Source organism: Peromyscus maniculatus, chromosome 18 (assembly GCF_049852395.1).
Source record: "Peromyscus maniculatus bairdii isolate BWxNUB_F1_BW_parent chromosome 18, HU_Pman_BW_mat_3.1, whole genome shotgun sequence".
NCBI classification, from domain to species: Eukaryota; Metazoa; Chordata; class Mammalia; order Rodentia; family Cricetidae; genus Peromyscus; species Peromyscus maniculatus.
Window position 1 is genome coordinate 42,343,375 of NC_134869.1, and position 22,313 is coordinate 42,365,687.

A 22,313-nucleotide genomic window follows, 5' to 3' on the forward strand; every position below is an offset into this window, starting at 1 on the left:
GTAATGAGATCTGTAATAGATCTGGTGCCCTCTTCTGGCCTGCAGGGACACATGCCTTATACATAAATAAATCTTAAAAAATATATACATAAAAATAAAAGGAAAACATTCAATTGGGGGGCTGACGGTTCCAGTGGTTGTCCTTTATCGTGGTGGGAGATGGTGCTAAGATTGCTACATCTTGACCAGCAGACAAGTGAAGTGGTCTGTCTCACTGGGCATATCTTGAGAATGAGACCTCACTGCCCACCTTCATAGTGACACCCTTCCTGCAAGGCCACACCTCCCAATAGTGCCCTTCCCTATGGGGGCCACTGTCTTTCAAACCACAAGTTCCTAGCACCCATACCCGTAGTTCACAACTGCCCATGACGCATGACTCCTGCTCCAAAGGACCCAGTGCCCTCATCTGGCCTCTCGGGTACCCACATACACATCTGGCATACACTTACAGATATAGATAATATAATTTTTTAAAAATTTATTCTGGATGTTTTGTTTGGTTTTTGTTTTTTTTTTTTTTAAACTATATCTATATCTAAATATAATTATGTACATAGTGTTCCACCTGCAGGCCAGAAGAGGGCATTAGATCTCATAAATGGTTGTGAGCCACCATGTGGGTGCTGGGAATTGAACTCAGGACCTCTGGAAGAGCAGTCAGTGCTCTTGACCTCTGAGCCATCTCTCCAGCCCTCTTGTTTTTTAAGGTAGAGTTTCACTAGCTTGTCCAGGAAGGCCTCAAATAAGATCTTCTTACTCCAGCCTCATGAGGAGCTGATCCAACAGGCTGTACCTGTTGCCAGCAAGACGAAGCTTCTTGAGGTGACATTGCTTTTGTGTCTATAGGGGAAGGACAGAAGAAAAAGAGAAGCCTCTCTTTTTAAAATTACATTTATTGGGCCAGGCGTGGTGGTATACCCAGCCTTTTCCCTCTCCTGTGGTAATCCTCTGCTTCCCTGCTCAGCTCAGGATAGGATTTAATTCTTAAAAGTTCTTCCAAAAACGCAACAGATGGCTGGCTGGTGAACTGAGTGACAAGTGATATCAACACCAGCAACTTTTAATTTACATGTTTAAATGGAACACAATCAAGATGTCTGCCATCTTGAGAGCAGTCATCCCAACTCTGCCTCGACTGCAGGAATGGGATCAACCACTGGAAAGAAAATGAAGGAAATCCAGTGCTTTCCGAGGGCAGTGTGAACACCCCATGTGCAGTCATGAAGCTCCCTGTGTGCGGCGGGGACCCACCTCAGACAGCCAGAGGCGTGCAGGCTGCCCTGCGTATTTCATTCACTCCCCGTCTCCTAAGAGACAGTTCCTAGAAGAGGATTACATTTCCAGAGTCCAGCTGGATTTCACATCAGAGACGATAAAGCTGGGGCAGGACGACGCAGAGTCCACCCAGCACTGCTGCCCTGGGGGTTCCTGGGCCTTCGACGTAGGGACGATCACTTTCGGTGCAAGCATGGCAGCTCCTAGGCCTTCCAACTGCATCTGTCTCCAGCGCGAGGCATCTGGCCTCAGTCGTCGTCATCATCGATTTGAAACCGTTTCTTCTTGTGGATTACTGGAGTTCCCAGCTCTGGTGCTGTGGGAATGGCAGGTCAGAGACAAAAAGAGAAAACATCTCAGTCTGTAAAAGGAGAAGGCAGAGCAGAGGAAAAGCAGGTCCCAGAGCCCCTACCTTGCCCCCTCCCCTCATCCTCCTCTTCGTCATCACTGTCCAGCAGTTCCCGCTTCTTGGGCATCATTTTCCGTTCTTTCTCCCCAGTGGTCTCTTCCTCTGAAGTGACTGTAAGACACAAAATTAAGGAACGAGATCTGCATCATCTCAAAACACCTCACCAGCTCTCACACCCTCATGAGCGGCACAGAGTTAGTCATCAAGGGGTGAGCAGTGACACTTTACCTTCTGGGGACACCAGGCCTGCCTTCTTCTTACGGGCTGACAAGAGGGCTCTCAGGGCTCTGGCTCGGTGCTCCTCACTGGGACTCTGCTCTCCGGGGACTCCTGGATGTGGCTCTGGCTCCTCTTCTCTCTCTTCCTCGTCTTGTTGATTCAAAGAAGCTGCCACTCTCCGAAGCTGGGTGGGGCTCAACTTGGCTGGAATTCGCCAGAAGGTTTCCTACAGGGGTTTAGCAGGTGACGTGACTGCAGGGAGAGGACCAGCCTCTCTGGTCACTACATTTTTAGTTATTCATTGAATAACTACGAGTAAACTGAATAATAAAACATGAAATAATAAATAATATGGAGAATGATCCATAGGAATTGTGAACTTGACTTCTTATTCATAACATATATCCAATAACTAGCTTAATACTACATCAGGTTCCCAGTAAATACAGCTGTTAACAGTATATGCAGGAAAGGATCTTGTAAAAGTGAACCAGGTGTGACTCATGCTCAGAATCAAGGGGAGAAAACCAACATGCTACAGAGCTATTGGACTGGGCACCAAAGTAATTACATTGGATTTCTGAGTTGGATGGGCAGTAAGAGTGCTTCTCTGAGGAAGTGACATTGAGTTAGCTGCCCTTGAAGGCTGGTTGAGGTTCAACAGGAAGATGGGGTGGCACATGTCTGTCTGTCTGTCTGTCTGTACCTCCTTGTATGGGTAGCTGGAGCCTTCCAAAAGGAAGACGAACTGGCTATGCATGAACAGCCCCAGAATTTGCAGAGTGAAGAGTAGTTCAGATCGATGGGAGGAGGCAGTGTGTGTGGAATGGCCATGGGAAGACAGGCACGCCACCTGGAGGCTGTGAGCACACAGATCGATCAAGTGCTCCAGACAGAGAAGGGGCAGCCTGGGGACTAGAGCACGGATTCAGGAAGGGAGGCTCGAGAGGAGACAAGGACAGCAAGGACGTGATGTAGGAACCTGTGAACAAAGACCGGCAGCAGGGAAGACCAGGGCAGCAGGGGTGTTCTGACAGGGCCAGAAAGCCCTGCTGACACTATGCCAGCTCAGCTTGCCGGCCCTGAGGTGGGGGCCGATCCCTAGCTTGCAGACACCATCTTTCTCTGACACCTGCCTGTCCTGAGGAGGGAGGCCGAATCCCTAGCTTTCGTAGAAGATGCTGAAACTGTCCGTTCTCCATTGCTTCCTCATTTTCTTCTGTCAGAGGCACCAGAGGGATTGCCTGGGAGCAGCCTGGAACCGAGGGACAGCACGTGGTGAGGATGTGAAGAAAGGCCCGGTCCCTGGCCCCGGACACTGGGCCCAAGCAGCCCTGGTGTCCCAGCGCACTTACCGTCCTCTTCCCGATCATCTGCTGCGCGAATCAGGCAGCTCTGGAGCCACAGGAGGGGAGCGGAGAGACCTGGGCGAAGAGGGGACTTGGTGTCCACCCCGTCCAACCCTCCCCTCTGACATCTCTCCCAACCCAACTCCTCACCTTCCTGACGCAGGCTTTGACCCAGGTTTTCAGCAGAGAAAACTGAGCTTCCCTGAACTGGTTCTTCCTCCAAGTCTTCCTCTTTCTCTTCATCCTCTTCACTCTCTTCCTCTTCCGGATCTTCCTGCCAAGAATCTTTCGGGGACTCGTCTCCATTTGACTAAAATTCATTGGAGACAGAGATAGGGTCTCAGGGAGGCCTTAGTGGGGCTTGGCTCTCTCCACCCACTGAAGGGACCTGGCCTGAGCGGCCTGCAGCAGGAGGAATCCAAGAGTGCTTTGTGGGGCAAGGCCCAGGCCGCAAGAGCCAGGCTAAGACGGTTACCACGCGAGGGGGCGCCAACTTCTTTCTCCGTTTCTTGTACAGTTGCCGCCGCTCAGACACCAACCCGAGGGCCAGCAGTTTATCCACTATTCGAGCCCGAGAACGTTTAGCTGTGATATTCTTCATGATATGACCAAGGACATCTGGAGGGAGGGAGGGAGGGAGGGAGGGAGGGAGGAAGGGAGGGGGAGGAAGGGAGAGAGAAAGGAAGGGAGAGAGAGAGAGAGGGAGTTTGGATACTGTAGAGCAACTGGGAAGGGGTGAGTAATGGAAATCGGGCTGGCTCAGTCCACTCCAGCAGAACAGGGCGGTGGGGAAGTGGGGCGCTCGGTGCGCGCCCCTCGCTCACTGTCAGAGGCCTGGAACTCCTCAAACAGCCGCTGCAGTTCCAGCTCCTGGTCTGCAGTCCACAAGACGATCTGGGTCCCTTTCCTGTGCAGGCAGGTGTCAGTGCCGGGGTGCCTTGGTTCCTCCCCCGTCCCCGAGCACGTGCCTTACCTTCGGAAATCCTTGACACTGCCGGCCAGTCCCATCCGTACCAGATGGTGGATGACCTGCTTGCGTGTTCGAGAAGCAGGTTTCAGATGCTCGAGGATGGTCTCCACCACATCCTGCCCTGTGTGGAGAAGGAACGGGCAGTATGGAGGACTCGGAGGGCTGAGGCTACCCCCCTCAGTCTCTCGAGACCTCAAAGCCTCACACCTTCCACATCCTTATGGGCGAGGTATAGATCCTGAAGCTGGGCCTCTTCCTCAGGGCTCCACGCGGCAGCTCTGTGGCTGGAAGACATGAAGCGCGGAAGAGGGCAGGTGCGTGGAGGCATCGGTTTAAAAGGACAGGCAAAGCTCTCCTGCACTGGGGGGGGGGGGGGGGGTAACTCAAAGAGACAAGCAGCAGAGGCCTGAATACACGTTTCCTCTGCTCTCCTGTGAGAGGCCTTTGATCTTGGGCCTTAGAACCCGACACTCCAAGGACAAGGGGAAAGTGGGAAAAGAGCAGTCAGTGCGAACGGGGGATCACAGGCAAGGACAGAGGACAAGCGTTTCTGTGAGGCCTGTCGGTTTTAGACAAGGTCTCATGTGACCCAGGGTGGCCTTGTATTTGCTGTGTAGTCCAGGTGGACCTTTAACTCATCTTCCTGCCTCCGTCTCCTAAGTGCTGGGGTCACAGGCATGGATCACCACACCCGGCTTGACTCCCAGCACGTTTTGGGAAAGCGCACGCGGACTCTCTGGGGACCACCCACTGCCATCAGTGGCCACCTCTGTCACAGCTGGTGACAGAGGAGGAAACTAAAGGTGGCAGACGTCTTGTTCCTGTCCTGGGCAACCTCAGGACCAGCACTGAGTCTTAGGGGCCTACTCCCTTCTGGGTAACCTCAGGAAAAGCACTGAGTCTTAGGGGCCTACTCCCTTCCTCCTGAATGGAGAAGCACTGGATCAATGACGCCAACGCCCTGTGCCTGCGCCACCCCCTCAACGCCTGCCCTCCCAGACCTCGGCCTACCCAGTGTCAAGGGAGCCATATCCCTGGGTCATCTCTCGGACCACCACAGTATTCTTCCAGAACAGCAGCTCCACAAAAGCCTTCGGGTTGACTGCGGCCAAGGCAAAGAACTTGCCAAGGATGTATTTGGCAAAAGTCACGAGCTCCTGTCAGAAAGGACAGCTGCCATGGCACCCCGGCCCGAATGAACTGGCCGGCCTGGCCGTTGCTCTCCTGGTCCCGGCCGGTCTCCACCGCCTCGCTTTACCCGCCTGCTGACCTCTCCACCGGGTCCTCACCCTCTGCCCCACACCCCGCTGTGCCCGCACCTTGTAGGCCCCAGCAGCCGGGTCGCTCAGAAGCCGGTTGAAGAGGCAGAAGAGCGAGAGCTGGAAAAGCAGGGCTTCCATGCCCAGGTCGTGCGCCAGCCGGTGCAGCATCTTGGCGATACAGTGGTTGGTGTGAGCGCCGTTCTGCCGGTAGCTCCGCAGCAGGAGCACGTAGGCTCGCACGACGGCTGGGCACGCAAAGCTGCACCGAGACACGGCGGGAGGGAGGACTCAGCGCCCGAGAGCGCCGCCGCGCGTGCGTCCTCACAGGCCCGACCACCCTCTCAGCCCGCACGCACCGTTTCAAGTAGTCCAGGAAGTTAAACTCTTTCTCTGACACCTGGACCACCTGCAGCTCCTCGTCCTCCTCGTCCTCTTCCTCCTCCTCCTCCTCCTCGGCGTCTCCTTCCATTGGCTCCTGCTGCCCTGCACAGAGTGAGGATGGTTGCGTTTCTGCCATGCTGGTGCAGAGCGCCACCGGGACCAGAGACGGAAGGAATGGATGGAGACTCACTCGGAAGGGGCGCGGAGAGGATCTGCTTCAGCAACTGCATTTCTTCCCCAGGGGAGATGTCCGGAGAGCCGAACACGTTTCCTTCAGGCCACACCTCCCTGGAGACAGCCAGAAAAGGCTTGAATCACAGGAAACTGGAGCTGCAGTTAGGAGAAAGGAAGGGGAACTGCTCCCTCCCTCAGTGACGAAGCAGGCTAGGGAATTTTTCTCACAAAGCACTGACTGCTCTTGCAGACCTGGGTTCAATACCCAGCACCCACATGGCAGCTCACAATCATCTGTAACCCAGTTCCAGAGGACCTGAAATCCTCTTCTGGCCTTCACAGGCAAACAGAAACGGATGTGCACCACATACACACATTCAGGCAAAACGCTCATACACAAAAAACAATCTAACACACACACACAGAGGTGAAAATAACACTCAAGGGAGGGATGCAGTGTCTCGTGTCTGGAGGTATACACATCGTATCCACACTGACAGACACTGAAAGGTCACCTCATCAACATGCTACCCATGGTTGACCTCAGCGGCTAGGTTGTACTTACTTTTCTTCCTCAGTTTACCTGTGTTTCCTGACACTTCCAAAAACAAAATACTAGCCAATCAAAGCTTACCAAGTAAGTGTTGAGTACAGAGATCCACAGCCTCTGCTGGGAATCCTCTCTTCTGAACACTGAGAACCCCGGACCCCAGTGAACGACTCCCCATTCCCTCAGGGCCCAGGAGGATGGGTACGCAGGATTCTTACCGGGCAGACCGCAGGAGGGCCAGGGCCTGTGGGGCCCGGCCAGCCAGAAGGCAGTCCTGGAGTCTCACCATGGCTTCCACCCGCTGCTCCTCCACCGGTATCTCGGAGGCCGCATCGAAGGGGACGATGGAGTCTACACTGAGCTCAGGCTCCTACAGACAGACAGGCATGGGAGCAGAGTGGAGGAAATCCAGACTGTCCACAGGGTACTGTCCTCAAAAAGGACAGGACTTCCCTAACTACCAACCTGGGCACACTGCAGCAGCTGCTCTTCCAGGGCTGGCCACATGGCCTCCAGCTCCCCAGGGCTACGTGAGACATTACCAGAAGCAACACCTTGGTCTTGAATCTTCTTTTTCTTTTTTCTCTTTTTTCTTTTGTTCTAAGGGGAAAGAAGTGTATGGTAAGAGCAGGCGAGCCATGGAAGTCTCTGTCCCTCAGCGTTAGTGAAGTGGGATGCAGGCAGAGGACATGTCCTTGCCCTCCAGCAGAAACAGGCCAGTCAAGAGAAAATGCCATTACAGTCCGGAAGAGCTACAATGAGGGGAGCACAAAATGCCTAGTCTTGGAGTACGAGCTTGTGAAAAGTGGCCATGTGTTTTTAATTAAAAACAAAACAAACCACACAATTATTTTATTTTGTGTGTTCATGGTGATGCGCATGTGCTGGCATGTGTGGAGAACAGAGAAACACTTGTGAGAGCCAACCATACGGGTCCTAAGATCAAACTCCATTTGTCAGGTTGGTGGCAAGGGCCTTTGCCCACTGAGCCACCTTGTCAGCCTGGAAATGCCTGACCTTGCACAAAGCACAGAAAGCTGCGTCAAGGTCAACACCACGCAAGGCAGGACTGCGAGATGGCTCAGAGGGAGACGGTGCTCCAGCCTGCCTCACGACAGCAGACTCAGCTGTGGAAGAAGAGAGCTGAGTCCACAGGCTTCCCTTTGGCCTCCACGGACGTGCCATGGCACAGGCTCCTCCACGGATGTGCCACGGCACAGGCTCTCCCCCACCCCCACCCCCACATAAATAAATGCGAAAGGCAAAGCAAACATAAAGCAAGCCCTGGTCTTTTCCCTTTTGAGGACCAGGCATGTGAGTCAACATCCCACAGCTGTGAACCAGCCCACTGCATGGGTAATAAAAAAGTCAGGTAGGCAGAGGCAGGCAGATTCTGTGAGTTTGAGGTCAAGCTGGTCTACAGAGTGAGTTCTAGGCCAGCCAAGGCTACACAGTGAGATTCTGTCTCAACCCAAATAGGACGGACAGATGGATGGGAATTATGCTTGACTTAATTGCGCTTTATAATAAAGGCAGAAGGAGCTCTGGGGTGCAGGCCAGGACTTGAACATGGACACCAGCGAGACCAGGGTGAGCTGCTTAACTGCTCTTTAGACAGATGACAGAGTCGTTTCTTTGACTTTGTCAAATAAAAATAAACTAGACATTGTAACTGATTCTTATTTGATAACTGTTTTTGTTGTATATAATTTTACTATGTTAAAGTTAAAACCTTCCTTTTTGATTAGACAGAAAGGGGGAAATGCTGTGGAATAATCCTCTTGTATACTGTAAAGATCTGATCTGTCCCTCAAATTGGTTTAATAAAAAGCTGACAGGCAGCTGGGCAGGAGAAGGTCGGAGTCAGGAGTCGCCAGCCAGATGCAGAGGAAGCAAGATGAGAATGTTGTACTAAGGAAAGGTACCAAGCCATGTGGCTAAACGTAGATAAGAATTATGGGTTAATTTAAGTGTAAGAGGTAGTTAGTAATAAGCGTGAGCATTGGCCAAACATTTATAATTAATATAAGCCTCAGTGTGTTTGAGAGCTGTAGGCCGCAGCGGGACAGAGAAAAGCCTCCATTTATATATGTTTTGTTATCATATATGTATACACACCACATATGTGACCAGTGCTCCTGTGGGGGGCTGGATTCTGTGGAACTAAAGTTACAAATGGTGTGAGCTGCCACGTGGGTGCTGGAAACTGAACTCAGGATCTCTGGAAGAGCAGCCAGTGCTCTTAACCACTGAGCCATCTCTCCAGCCCCAGTCAGTTTTGACTTTATTACATTTGTGTGTGTGTGTGTGTGTGTGTGTGTGTGTGTGTGTCAGGGAGGGGGGACACATGGGGGGGTATGGAAGTCAGAGAACAACCTGGACAACTCTAATTTGTGAGTCCTGGGGCTCTAGGTCACCAGGCTCAGCAGTAAGTGCCTTTATCTGCTGAGCAATCTGGCCAGCCCCATACAAACACTTTTTAAAAAAACAGACATGTTTTTACAAAGCCAAAACTTGGTGTCTCTAAGAGAAATTCCTTGGTATTTTTCTTTTCTTGACTTTGTGTTTTTGTCTTTTCATCTACCACCCAATTTTGAACACAATCTCCATTTGGGGACCTGGAGACTGACATACGTTGTTTGAGTGTATTCTAACTGTAATTAATAGAGACTAGCCTGACCCGTGTGTGTGTGTGTGTAGGCCGTGTGAATTTGTATGTACAAAGGCATGGCAGAGGCTGGTGTGTCTTCCACTATGCCTGCTTCCTTCCCTTCTAGACAGAGTAAACACGATGAACCTGATGGTCAGCTCCACTCTGGCAATACCGTGAACCTGTGGCCTTTAGTGCAGAAGAGTCCTAGCAGGTCACCGTCAGCTGTAGAATATATGAGAAGCCCTCGTCCTCGCCCTCCCCACAGCCCTTCCCACATCCTGGAGCTGCCCAGTACCTGCACCATCAGGTTTCCTCGGCTCCGACAAAACCGCTCCAACATTTTGAGGAAGAGGTGGGTGGTCTCCACCAGGTCACGAAGGAATGAACGTGGGTGGTATCTCTCATCGAACTTTCGGAAGAGTGCCAGGAAGAGTTCTCGGTACTCCATCATATAGAAAATGTTGTCTAAAAAATGAGAAAGGAATGGAAGACTTGCAAAAGGAGAGATGAAGCTGGGACTTGGAAGAATAAGATTCTAGTCAAGAAATGGGAAGGCCGGGGTCAGAGACCAGGCCAGGGCCTCACTTTTGATGATGCGACTACTCTCTCTCACGGCCTCCTCGGGGCAGATGTCCATCTCATTCACCGTGGCCAGCAGCTCCTGATAGGCCTTGAGAGCCAAGTGCATCCTGACAAAGTGGAGGGCAACTTAAGGCTCTGGCAGAGGTGATGCCACCCTCCCCGAGAGTTCCTCCAAACACAAGAAGCCCTGGTCCCTGCGCCAGCCTGACCACTTTAACCTGAGGCGGAAAAACGATTATCCGCGATTCCGGTGGTCAGACTACCCGCAGGCTCAGGTCCTCCCTGTGACCCCGTGGCCTTCTTCCCACTGACCGGCGTGCCCAGGAGGCCGCCTCCTTGCGGTCAGTCAGCATCATCTCGTAGTAGGTGGTGAGGTTCTGCTCCACGAAGTGGAAGGCACGGACACTGAGCGTCTCAGAGACGAAGCCAGGACGGAAGGAGGCCGCTCGGTTGAAGGCCATAAAGAAAGCCAGAGCCCACATGTAGTAGGTCTCATCGTGCTGTTGGGCTTTCTCCCGCAGCAGGTGATCCTAACGAAGAGACCACCGTGACCTCGGGGCTTCTAACTCCCTTCCAGCCGCTCTCGCCTGGAACCCACAATTTCCAGTTTGCTCAGGTCTATACATGGTCTCCTCCCTTTTCTTTGGGGAAATTGCTCCAGAGTTTTCTTTTTTTTTTTTAGTTTTTAATTAACTTGTCTGTGTGTGTGTGTGTGTGTGTGTGCGCAGAAGCAGCGAGTGTTTGTAACTGCTGAACTATGCAGTCCCACCAAGAACTTCATTGTTTTTAGTCATTTTTTTTATATATTTTTTTTATTTATTATGTATACAGTATTCTGCTTGCATGTGTCCCTGCAGGCCAGAAGAGAGCACCAGATCTCATTACAGATGGTTGTGAGCCACCATGTGGTTGCTGGGAATTGAACTCAGGACCTCTGGAGGAGCAGTCGGTGTTCTTAACCACTGAGCCATCTCTCCAGCCCCCGCTTTTAGTTATGTTTAATATAGCAGCCCACTCCCTAGAATCTTCATTCCGTCAACACACCCCCCCACCCCCCCACTCCCCCCACCCCCGGTCCACACACGTTCAGCCTCCCTTGGGCTCCCTGACGGGTTGTCCTCCTTGCCAACCACTGGCACCTCCCCTGTGTGCTACCCCCACCTGCCTAGATGTCCTTCCCGGGCTCTCACCTTGACGGCGCCCATGAGCGGGTTGTAGCAGTTCTCCAGGAACTCCGAGCAGAAGTCTCTGAGGAAGAGCCTCACGTTGAGGGCAGAACGGCGATGAACGGACAGCTCCCGGGCAGCCTGGCGACGCTTCGGCACCCTCCGGGGTTGCTTCCCCAGATCGGAACTGTAGTTTCGGAGCTGAGCGTATGGGTTGCGGCATCAGAGCAGGTCCTGACCACCCCGCCCCATGCAGCTCTTTGAACGGCCACTGTCCCCAAGTTTCTGGAGAAGAAGGACCTAGAAGGAGCTCTGCCTCTGGTGCCAGCATCGGTGGACACAACACTATCAACCCCAGAGGCTCTGCTTTCTGAGCCTAAGACAGAGCAGCTTCAACTCCAGAGATGGCCACCCTCCTCAGGTCCCGCGACTCCAGAAGATTCCGCCGTGTGCATGTACATACTCACACTGTGAAGGCCTTTGTGAAAGATGACGTCCCTGTCCCCAATGGACTTCAACCCCTGGACAATGTAGGAGCCCCCAAATCGAGAGTGCCTTCAAGGAAAAAAAAGGTTCCAAATGACTCCTCAATTCTCTCTCTTCTGTCAGCAGCTCTGTGAGAGTTTAAATTTTACCCAGCCTTGAACTGGTCCGTGTTGGGTGTCTGCGGCTGTGACTCGGGAGCAGAGCAGAGCGCCCCGCACCCACCTGTTGCTTCGCTGGAGGGCTCGAGTCCTCTTCTCCGCCATCTCCCGCTGGCGCAGCACCTCCAATTCTGCCACATCGGTGCTTCGCTCCTGAGCCAAGCGTCCCTGCCCTGTCCTGGCGAGCTGCTCAGGGTTCTGGATTTGGGATGAGGAGGGAAGAATCAGAACCAGGACACTCATTTCTTAGCCGCATCTCTTAGCCTCACTCCTCCTCGGAATGGATCCACAAACACACAGAACTGCTGACGGGCCTGGACAGAAGACGCAGCCCCTGCACCCCTCACCTGCCTCCTCGGGAAGTCCCCATTCCTTCCAGAGCAACTGGGCGCACTGCAGAAAGCACACGCGGAGCGGACGGGAGCTGCAGGGCCTCACCTGGTCTCGGAACATCAGGGACACAATCTCCAGCACGTGGAGACTCCACTGCTGCTCAGCAGATGAGCTGGACAGGAAGAGGAGCAAGTCGTCCATGCCGCTGAGATGAATCGCCCAAAGCAGCCGGTCGTGGATGCTGGCGTCGTCATCGATCCTCTGAGCAGCCGGGGAGGGGGGGGACGGGACACGTTCAGCCTCATGGCCGCCCTCCAAAGTCCCCTGGGCTCTTCCCCAGACTCGTCAGAAGACAGAAAACCTGAAAGCAGGGAGTGCACCCGGCCCAGCACAGGAACTCACGTGCCCCAGACCCTCACCTTCTCCTGCTCAAGGTCGGCTGGGACGTGGAGAATATTCCTGACTAGTAACAGGATCCGTTCTATTAGCAAGTTGTCTTCTTCCTGCCGATCCTCCCAGCCCTGGGCAGAGGAGAGAAAACTGGCATATACACAGACACACACACACACAGACAGACACACACAGACAGACAGACAGACACAGACAGACAGACAGACACAGACACACACTCACACACACACGGACACACACACACACAGACACAGACAGACAGACACACACACACAGACACACACACACAGACAGACACAGACACACACACACACAGACACACACACACAGACACACACACACAGACACACACACAGACACAGACACACACACACAGACACACACACACAGACAGACACAGACACACACACACAGACACACACACACACACACACACACACACACACACACACACACACACACACACACAGAGGAACAGTGGCACATGTCTTTAACCCCAGCACTCAGGAGGCAGAGAAAGGGTGAGGATCTCTTAGTTCCAGGTTGACTGGCTACAAAGTGAGACTGTTTCTAAATAAATATAATAATAATAATAATAATAATAATAATAATAAAAATAAAATAAGGAAAGAGTGAGCCAAGCCTGGTGGCACAGGCCTGTAACCCCAGCTTCTCAAGACACTTGGGCAGAATGACTGCCAGTTCAAAGCCTGCACAGACTAGAGTGAGTTCAAGGTTATCCTGGGCAACAGAGTGAGACCTTGCCTCAAAAACAAAAAAGAAAAGGGAGCTAGTGATCTGTTTCAGCGGTAGAGCCCTTGTTTAGCATGCGTCAGAGCCTGGATTCAATCCCCAGTACTATGGGGCAGAGGGCAGAGGACGGTAGTGCGTGGCTATAATCCCAGCACTCAGAAGGAAGAGGTAGGAGGATCATGAGTTCAAAACCATCTTCAGCTACATATAGCAAAGTGGTGAACTTAAGTGTGAAGCCAGCTTGGGCCACATGAGGCTCAATTTAAGGGGAGGGGTGGGCGGTGAAGACATAGCTGAGCAGTGGGAGAACTTGCTGCTCTTGCAGAGGCCCTCTGTTCAGTTCCCAACCACCCACACTACAGTTTAGGGCTCCGATGCCCCTTCTGACCTCCGAGGGCACCCGACACACACAGTGCACATACACACATGCAAGCAGAGCATACATACATACATATAAAATAAAATAAATTAAAAGCAGAAACAGAGTAAGGAAGCAGAGAAAGAAGGGAGGGGCCAAGGAGTCCCATGGTGGCCAGAAACTCCAGCGTAGACTGCCGCATCACTCGGGGCTGAGGACCCTCCTCTGCCTCGGGAAGGTGAGGCACTCATGCCCTGTGGATGTGTAGGGCGGAGACTTACTCACCAGCTGCAGCAGCTCATACAAGGTTTCACTGAGGACGCCAAAAGCCTTCTCGCTGGCAAAGGCCTGTGGAACGGGAATAGGTGGTAGGTAGTGCCTGTCTTCTCCTTCCTCCCTCTCCAAACTCGGACCCGGCACCTCGGACAAAGGCTTCTCACCTCTTTGTAGGCCTGCAGGTAAGTTAACACCTGCAGGAAATGGTGCCGCACATTGGGGTCCTTAGGCACGCTGCCGAAACAGAGCAAGGCTGGCTGAGTCAAATTCACCATCAGCCTGGGGAGAGGATGAGGAAGCCGTGAGTTTCCTTGACGACACAGACTGCAGGCGGCCAAAGTCGGAAGGCTGAGGCACAAACCTGATGACGGCATCGAAGAGAGGCTTGTCCTGGCGGTGCTGGGTGAGGATGGGCAGGAGGTCGCTCTGCAGGATCTGCGCAGCTCCCAACTGCTGCCGCACATCTCGAGTCTCGTCCTCGTGCCTCAAGTAGCGGATCAAGTCCTTCACACTCTCTTTAGAGACAGAATAAAGCACTGACTGTGATCCCAGGAGAGGCTGTCCGGGTCCATTCCCTCTTCATACCCGCAGTCCGAGGAATTCACGAGACCTCAAAAGGGCGCTCACCTAAGCAATCTGGCTCCTTGTGGTAAGTGTCTCCTTCCAAGTACCCAAGGGCACTACACGTGGCTAGAAGTTCACAGTTCATCATGGACAACTATCGGGAGGATGAAGTCGTGGAGGCCTGAGTGACAAGAAAGAGGGACGCAGGGCCCCGTGTGGTAAGGAAAAGGGACAGCTAGGACTCAAGACACACGACTGCTTCACTCCTGTCAGAACTGAAAGGCCCAGGGAAAACCAACGTCCAACTCATCAACTGTGGTGCTGGGAATCAACTCAGGGAGGCCCCGAGCATGGGGGTGGGGGCAAGGCTTCTTCGTGTGTGCGAATTAAGACCTGGCCCATACTACAGCCAGACCCTGAAACCAGAGAAGTGTGTTTCAGAGTTAAGACAAGGAAGAAAGGGAGACTGACTCTGAGATGTTCACCTTGGAGAGCCGTCTTCTACAGCTCTTCCTCGGTCTGCCCTCATCCGGATGTACCACAGGAGCTAAGAGCCCTAACTGTGGGCTGGTGAGATGGCTGAGCAGATAAGGATGCTTGCCACCAGGGCTGAGAACCTGAGTATTATCTACAGAACCCACGTGGTAGGAGAGAACTACCACGCCTGCAAGTTGTCCTCCGACCTCCACATGTCCCCTCCCTCCAAAAGAAAAAAAAAAATCCCACCCCCAACCACACAGTGATTATGTATGTAGAGTGCAGGGATCCATGCGTATGTGCTTGTCTGTGCATGTGTGTGGAAGCCAGGGTCAACCTCAGGTATCACTGCTCCGCCTCGTCATTCTGAGACAAGGTGTCTCACCGATCAGGCAAGGGTGGCCGGCCACTGAGCCCTAGGGATGCTTCTGTCTCTGCCTCCTCAGCGATGGAATTACAACCACAAGCCACCTAGCCTGGTTTTTAGCGTGGGTGTTGAGGCTTGAACTCAAGTCATTAGACTTGTACAACACTCTCGTCCGCTGAGCCCCAGCCCCCTGTGAGAGATCGGATGCCTCCCAGGATCTCCTCGGCTCCTCCCCAGTTACTCCTAAAGCCCAGCAGAAGTCAGCTCTAGCAGAACAGGAAGCAAAGGCAGCGAGCAGGAGATAACAAACTCCCAAACCCCTGCCGCTGCCCCAGAAGCAGCGCTTTCCTCTTCGAAGCATGTCCCCATTTATCCAGGTCCCTGCCCCTCCACCAAGTAACCTTGCGGACACAGACGCAGAGTGCTGAGTGACTCAGAACCTGACATCAACACCACAAACACAAACACACACCCTGCGTTCTTTACCCACGCCTGTGGAAGATCAGGAATATCCAATCTCGTCCCTAAACATCCTCAGCTGTATTTCATTCTGCCGTTCGAAGCATCCTCTAAAAAGACCTTTCCTGGCTGTGGTCCCCGCTCTACACCCTGACTCCACCCCTACGGGCAGTAGATAATAAATGACTGATGCTATCTCCCTGCACTTAGGCTGCACTTACGTAACTGGCCTGCTTCTTTGAGTTGTCTGCCATCCTACTACCCCCCCCTGCCCCCGCCCCCGCCCCGCCCCCCCTCCCACCCGGCCACTCACTAACCTACCTCTGAGCTGCGGAGCCCAGCGACACAAGGGGCCAGGAAAACTCACTGAATGGCCAGGACTGAAAGGAGCCTTCTCTCTGATGCCCACTGTCAGGGACCCCGTCTCTGGTGGGACACCCCCCCCAGATCAAAGGCCTTCCCCGTCTGTCCTTCCCAAGGGCTGACCTAAGAAGCTGGCCAGAAAAAAACAAAAGATGAAAGAGCTGTCCCGCTGAAGAGCACTGGCATGTTCAACACACAGCACAGCACCACAATAAAAATAATAAAAACAGAAAAAAGGGAAACCCTATTTATGGTCTGTTTGTTTGTTTGTTTGTTTGTTTTGGAGACAGAATCACTCTATGTATTCCTGGCTGTGCTGGAACTCACTACTGTAGACCAGGCTGGCCTCAAACTCAGATCCTCCTGCCTCTGCTAGGATTAAAGCCACCACACCTGGTTCTGGGGCTCTTTCAATCGTGCGTCACCACGAAGGGCTGAAATTCCTATCGGAAGCTTTTCCCCTGTTCCAGTGAGTGGCCGTAAGGCTGTGGGGTTCTTGACCTGTGGTCTAACCTGCCTCTCAGTCATTCAAAACAACCACGAGGGATAAGAAGTGGCAGCCCAGCCGGGCGGTGGTGGCGCACGCCTTTAGTCCCAGCACTCCGGAGGCAGAGACAGGCGGATCTCTGTGAGTTGGAGGCCAGCCTGGGCTACCAAGTGAGTTCCAGGAAAGGTGCAAAGCTACAGAGAAACCCTGCCTCAAAAAAACAAAATAAAGCCGGGCGGTGGTGGCGCACGCCTTTAATCCCAGCACTCGGGAGGCAGAGCCAGGCGGATCTCTGTGAGTTCGAGGCCAGCCTGGGCTACCAAGTGAGCTCCAGGAAAAGGCGCAAAGCTACACAGAGAAACCCTGTCTCGAAAAACCAAAAAAAAAAAAAAATTAAAAAAATAAATAAATAAATAAATAAATGAATGAATAAATAAATAAATAACAAAGAGTACTGTGGCAGCCACGGAGAGGTCCACTCAGATTTCTCTTCAAGAAACTTGTGCCGGGCGGTGGTGGCGCACACCTAAAATCTTTGGGCTGGAGAGATGTATGAGAGGTTAAGAGCACTGACTGTTCTTCCAGAGGTCCTGAGTTCAATTCCCAGCAACCACATGGCTTACAACCATCTGTAATGAGATCTGGCGCCCTCTTCTGGTGTGCAGGTGTACATGCAGACAGAATACTGTATAAATAAATCAATCTTTAAAATAAAATAAAATCTTTGAAAGAAAAAGAAAGAAATCAAGTTTGTGCTGGGGATGTAGCTCAGTTTTAGGGCGTTTTATCTAGAATGTATGAGGCTCTGGGTCCCATCCCTCAAATCACAAAATGAAAGAAAGGAAGGAGAAAAAGATTGGGAATACAGTTCACAGCAGAGTGCTTGTCTATCACGGAAAAGGCTCTGAGTTCAACCCAATGCGTCTATACACGCACATAAATAAATACCTCTAGGATTCATATCAGCCTGTTCTTCCCAGCCAGTCCCCAACTCCTCTAACAGGCAGTCCTTGTTCCCGAGTCTCCATGAGCGTTAGCTGAGTATGTCAGACCTGCCTTTCAGTCTGAGGCTCTCCCTGCCTCCAATCCTGTTCCCTCTTAACTCTAGTAAGCAAACTGCTCTTGCCTCTTGCACCCCAGCCTCCATCTGGGTGTCTGCCTCCTGGAGAATCAGAAGTGACGTTGGAAGATGACGAATCTACCTCCCTTTGTGTGCACTGTTAACATGCACCACTGTACAAAGCTCAAGTTTTAGGATGAGCATGACACTTCACACATCCGTAATCCCAGAGATTGGAAGGTGGAAGCAGGAGAATCAGATGTTCAAGGGATCCTTGGCCACGTAGCATGGCAGAGGCCAGCCTGGACTACCAAAGATCCTGTCTCAATTAAAACCAAAAATTGCCCATGTCCACAATATAGTCTTAATGATCTTTGTATGGTCACCTTTTAAGCCACTGCCACTCTCTCATCCACATTTAAGTTTATGGACTTTTAAGACTATCCAAATGACAGTTCTGACTTCTCCATACAGAAGCCATCTCTTCCTCCTCCACCTCCAGGAGGATATACAGACTTCTATCCCATGGCATTTACATTTTATGAACACAATAAAGCAGGTTGCTCAATGTGGCTGACTCCCTTCACTAGCCTTAGAATCCGTGAGGACAAGAACTGTTTCCAATCACCGTGGATTTTTCAGAGCATGGTTACTGACTTCCAGGGAGTGGAACTTGGGCAAGTGTTCTGAAAATGCTCTTGGGGACGCTCAAGGGATGCTCAGCTGGCTTGCCAAGGATGCGGGAAGCCCAGGGTTCCACGCCCATCACTGCTTACACTGGCTGTATGGGGCATGCGTAATCCCAGCACTCGGGAGCCTAGGGCAGGTGGACCTCAGATTAGAGATCAGTCTGGGCAACTCAGGAGTCTCCTCCTCACATAAGGCAGGGAGGGGGGTTAGGATGCAGTGTGAGGCTTTGGTGTGCATGGGCCTTCAGTTCAATTCTCACTAGGGGAAGACGGGAAAGAAGAAAATGTTTCTCAGATCTCCAATTCAGCTGATGACCACATTAAAATGTCAACTCCTTGGTCCCAAAGATAATGTAGGCGCTTAATAATTTGTTTCCCAAGTAGACAAGTCTGAACGGTAAGGTGGGGTGGGGTTAAGGTTGGAAATTTCAGTGAGCACAGGGAGGCGTCAGGGAGGACTCCCGTCACCCTGTCACTGTGGAAGTCACAGCCACATGTTTTCCCACGGGTCCTCAAGGGCAGGAACTCTCCTCTCCTCTCTGTACCATGGCACTGAGTGCCTCGCATGCTGCATTATAGGAGCTCAATACACTTTCTTTAGTGTCACCGATAATAAACCAGGTACAATACTTCAGGGACGCAAAGAGGAGAGTGACCAGCACTCGGGAGGCAGAGGCCGGTGGATATCTGTGAGCCTGAGGCTAGCCTGGTCTACATAGAGAATTCCAGGCCAGCCAGGGCTGTCCTTTTATGTATGTGGTTGTTTCACCTGTGTGTGTTCCTATCAGATGTCAATTAGCAGCAGTCGGTTCTCTCCTCCGACCGCGCTGGACTCCGAGGACTGCACACAGGTCTTCAGGCTTGCAACAAGCACAACTCACTGAGCCATCCTGCCTGAACCTGGGACTCTGTCTTTTAAAAAAGGGGGTGGGGGGAGAGGGACCAGCTTGGAGGGCTGAATAAATCGAACTACTGGATTTTAGGGCCACCACACTTAGTCCTCAAAGACAAGTTCACCTGGCAGAGAAGTTTGCTGAACTTCCCAGCAAAGGGAGTTCAGGACCCTGAGGTGGGAAAGACCGGGAAGCAGACGACGACACATCCTTTCCCGAGACTGGGAGTCAAATGGGATGAGAAAAATGTCAAGGACGCACGACACCGACCTGGATAAGCGTAACCGTCAGTGAGCAAAATGGGGGCTAAAAAAAAGTAACTGGGGCCGGGCGGTGGTGGCGCACGCCTTTAATCCCAGCACTCGGGAGGCAGAGGCAGGCGGATCTCTGTGAGTTCGAGGCCAGCCTGGGCTACCAAGTGAGTTCCAGGAAAGGCGCAAAGCTACACAGAGAAACCCTGCCTCAAAAAACCAAAAAAATAAAAGAGTACTGTGGCAGCCACGGAGAGGTCCACTCAGATTTCTCTTCAAGAAACTTGTGCTAGGGCTGAAGAGGTAGATCCATGGTTAAGAACACTGACTGCTCTTCCAGAGGACCTGGGTTCAATTCCCAGCACCCACATGGGAGCTTACAGGAGCTCAAGTGTCTCCATAGGCAACTACACAAATATGTGCATATTCATGTAATTAAAAATAAAATCTTTGGACTGGAGAGATGTATGGTTAAGAGCACTGGCTGTTCTTCCAGATTTTTCAGAGCATGGTTACTGACTTCCAGGGAGTGGAACTTGGGCCAGTGTTCTGAAAATGCTCTTGGGGACGCTCAAGGGATGCTCAGCTGGCTTGCCAAGGATGCGGGAAGCCCAGGGTTCCACGCCCATCACTGCTTACACTGGCTGTATGGGGCATGCGTAATCCCAGCACTCGGGAGCCTAGGGCAGGTGGACCTCAGATTAGAGATCAGTCTGGGCAACTCAGGAGTCTCCTCCCTCACATAAGGCAGGGAGGGGGGTTAGGATGCAGTGTCAGGTTTGGTGTGCACAGGCCTTCAGTTCAATTCTCACTAGGGGAAGACGGGAAAGAAGAAAATGTTTCTCAGATCTCCAATTCAGCTGATAACCACATTAAAATGTCAACTCCTTGGTCCCAAAGATAATGTGGGCGCTTAATAATTTGTTTCCCAAGTAGACAAGTCTGAACGGTAAGGTGGGGTGGGGTTAAGGTTGGAAATTTCAGTGAGCACAGGGAGGCGTCAGGGAGGACTCCCGTCACCCTGTCACTGTGGAAGTCACAGCCACATGTTTTCCCACGGGTCCTCAAGGGCAGGAACTCTCCTCTCCTCTCTGTACCATGGCACTGAGTGCCTCGCATGCTGCATTATAGGAGCTCAATACACTTTCTTTAGTGTCACCGATAATAAACCAGGTACAATACTTCAGGGACGCAAAGAGGAGAGTGACCAGCACTCGGGAGGCAGAGGCCGGTGGATATCTGTGAGCCTGAGGCTAGCCTGGTCTACATAGAGAATTCCAGGCCAGCCAGGGCTATCCTTTTATGTATGTGGTTGTTTCACCTGTGTGTGTTCCTATCAGATGTCAATTAGCAGCAGTCGGTTCTCTCCTCCGACTGCGCTGGGCTCGGAGGACTGCACACAGGTCTTCAGGCTTGCAACAAGCACAACTCACTGAGCCATCCTGCCTGAACCTGGGACTCTGTCTTTTAAAAAAGGGGGTGGGGGGAGAGGGACCAGCTTGGAGGGCTGAATAAATTAAACTACTGGATTTTAGGGTCACCACACTTAATCCTCAAAGACAAGTTCACCTGGCAGAGAAGTTTGCTGAACTTCCCAGCAAAGGGAGTTCAGGACCCTGAGGTGGGAAAGACCGGGAAGCAGACGACACATCCTTTCCCGAGACTGGGAGTCAAATGGGATGAGAAAAATGTCAACCATGCACGACACCGACCTGGATAAGCGTAACCGTCAGTGAGCAAAATGGGGGCTAAAAAAAAGTAACTGTAAAACGACGGGCGTGCGGGGTTTTTGTTTTTGTTTTTGTTTTTTTGCCAAAAGAATTTCTAGGGACAGCATCAAAGACACTCCCGGGAAGAAGCTTAATTCGTGGCTCTCATTCCAGCTGACACCCCCAACAGAGGTCGTATCCTCCTTAGGCTTTACAAAATCGGGGGCGCGGGGACAAGAGGGTTAAACGCAATCTATAAAAACCCCCGAAGCCCGTGAATGCCAACTCCTGACCACTACCAAACCGACGAGTCTCCGGAACTCCCAGCCCCACGGTCCCACCCGTCCCCGAGGTCCCGGGCTTGCACAGAGGCGCGGAGCCGCGGCGCAACCCGCCCGGGAGCAGCGTGTGAACGCGCGTGCGCGGCGGGAGCCCCGCCCCTCCCCCGCCTTCAAACCGCGCGGCGGCCCCGCGGCCCCGGCGACGGGGTCGCACGCTGCCCCGCAGCCTCGGAGCTGCCCGGGTCAGCCCTGGGTCCTCTCGACACACTCACCCGCTCTCCGCGCGTCCCCCGGAGCCTCGGGGAGCCAGCGGCCCTGAGGTGCGGGGCCGCAGCCTTTCCCGCCACTCGGCTGGGAGCGACCGGTCTGCGCCTGCGCCGGCGGGGCTGGGGCGGGGCGAGGGCGGGGCTGGGCGGGGCGAGGGCGGGGCTGGGGCGGGCAGGTCCACTTGACTCCGGCCGGGGGGAGAGGGGTGATTGGTGTGATGGGATAAGAAGGGGAACCAGGAAGGGTTGGTTTATCTGAGTCGGGCATCTGCGCTAAAAGTAAAAACCAAAACGCTCTGGATTTTCTACTGAGTTATAATAAGAGCCAAGGTCGAATTAAAGTAGAATTTACAGACTTTCTTCCCCTTCCGGTCAGGTGGACTATTCCAAAGTCTTCAGCGGCTGGTTAGAAAAGTTGTGTTTTATTTGGAAGTGGAGAATTGGGTGTGTGTGCTGGAGTGAGGGCTGTCAGTCTGAACGTAGGCATACGTTTTAAAGCTTGCGAAGTATACAGGAGGCTCAGAATAGAACGATCTGCAATAAATATTCATTGTTCGGTTCAGGGTCACCTGCGCCCCCCGCTGAGACGATGCCATTTACCAACAATACAAGATAGGGCTCAAAAAATCATCTCCGGAATTAAGCGTTTGGCTAGAGGAGATCGATATCTGGGGCATGG

The 22,313-nt window shown here is 52.5% G+C and overlaps 1 protein-coding gene across 2 annotated transcripts; it reads right to left on the reverse strand.

Annotated features, from left to right (window-relative positions):
* Window positions 1-878: 878 nt before the first annotated feature.
* Timeless (timeless circadian regulator) lies at window positions 879-21,752 on the reverse strand. 2 transcript variants are annotated; one of them, XM_076554015.1, is made up of 29 exons: window positions 21,641-21,752; window positions 14,396-14,513; window positions 14,130-14,283; window positions 13,933-14,047; window positions 13,778-13,840; window positions 12,390-12,491; window positions 12,076-12,231; window positions 11,702-11,835; window positions 11,461-11,548; window positions 11,018-11,194; window positions 10,140-10,357; window positions 9,831-9,934; window positions 9,541-9,710; window positions 7,058-7,192; window positions 6,811-6,962; window positions 6,059-6,156; window positions 5,844-5,970; window positions 5,545-5,746; window positions 5,237-5,382; window positions 4,433-4,509; window positions 4,229-4,346; window positions 4,080-4,162; window positions 3,731-3,873; window positions 3,406-3,565; window positions 3,262-3,330; window positions 3,043-3,161; window positions 1,916-2,132; window positions 1,691-1,798; window positions 879-1,594 (listed from the first exon to the last, which is right to left on the reverse strand). In XM_076554015.1, the coding sequence occupies exons 2-29, from the start codon at window positions 14,478-14,480 to the stop codon at window positions 1,527-1,529; spliced, it is 3,588 nt and encodes a 1,195-aa protein (XP_076410130.1). In that variant the 5' UTR covers window positions 14,481-14,513; window positions 21,641-21,752; the 3' UTR covers window positions 879-1,526. The 2 variants fall into 2 exon arrangements, with proteins under 2 accessions (XP_076410130.1, XP_076410131.1); XM_076554016.1 differs by lacking the exon at window positions 21,641-21,752 and adding an exon at window positions 15,957-16,079.
* Window positions 21,753-22,313: the final 561 nt, after the last annotated feature.

Excerpts from the sequence above, each read along its gene's own strand:
- Timeless (XM_076554015.1), bottom strand. The coding sequence starts at position 14,480 with ATGATGAACTGTGAACTTCTAGCCACGTGTAGTGCCCTTGGGTACTTG. Across the intron at positions 4,163-4,228 it reads AGTGTCAAGGATTTCCGAAG|GAAAGGGACCCAGATCGTCT; the intron begins GTAAGGCACGTG and ends CTGCCTGCACAG. Across the intron at positions 1,595-1,690 it reads GGATGAGGGGAGGGGGCAAG|CACCAGAGCTGGGAACTCCA; the intron begins GTAGGGGCTCTG and ends CCATTCCCACAG.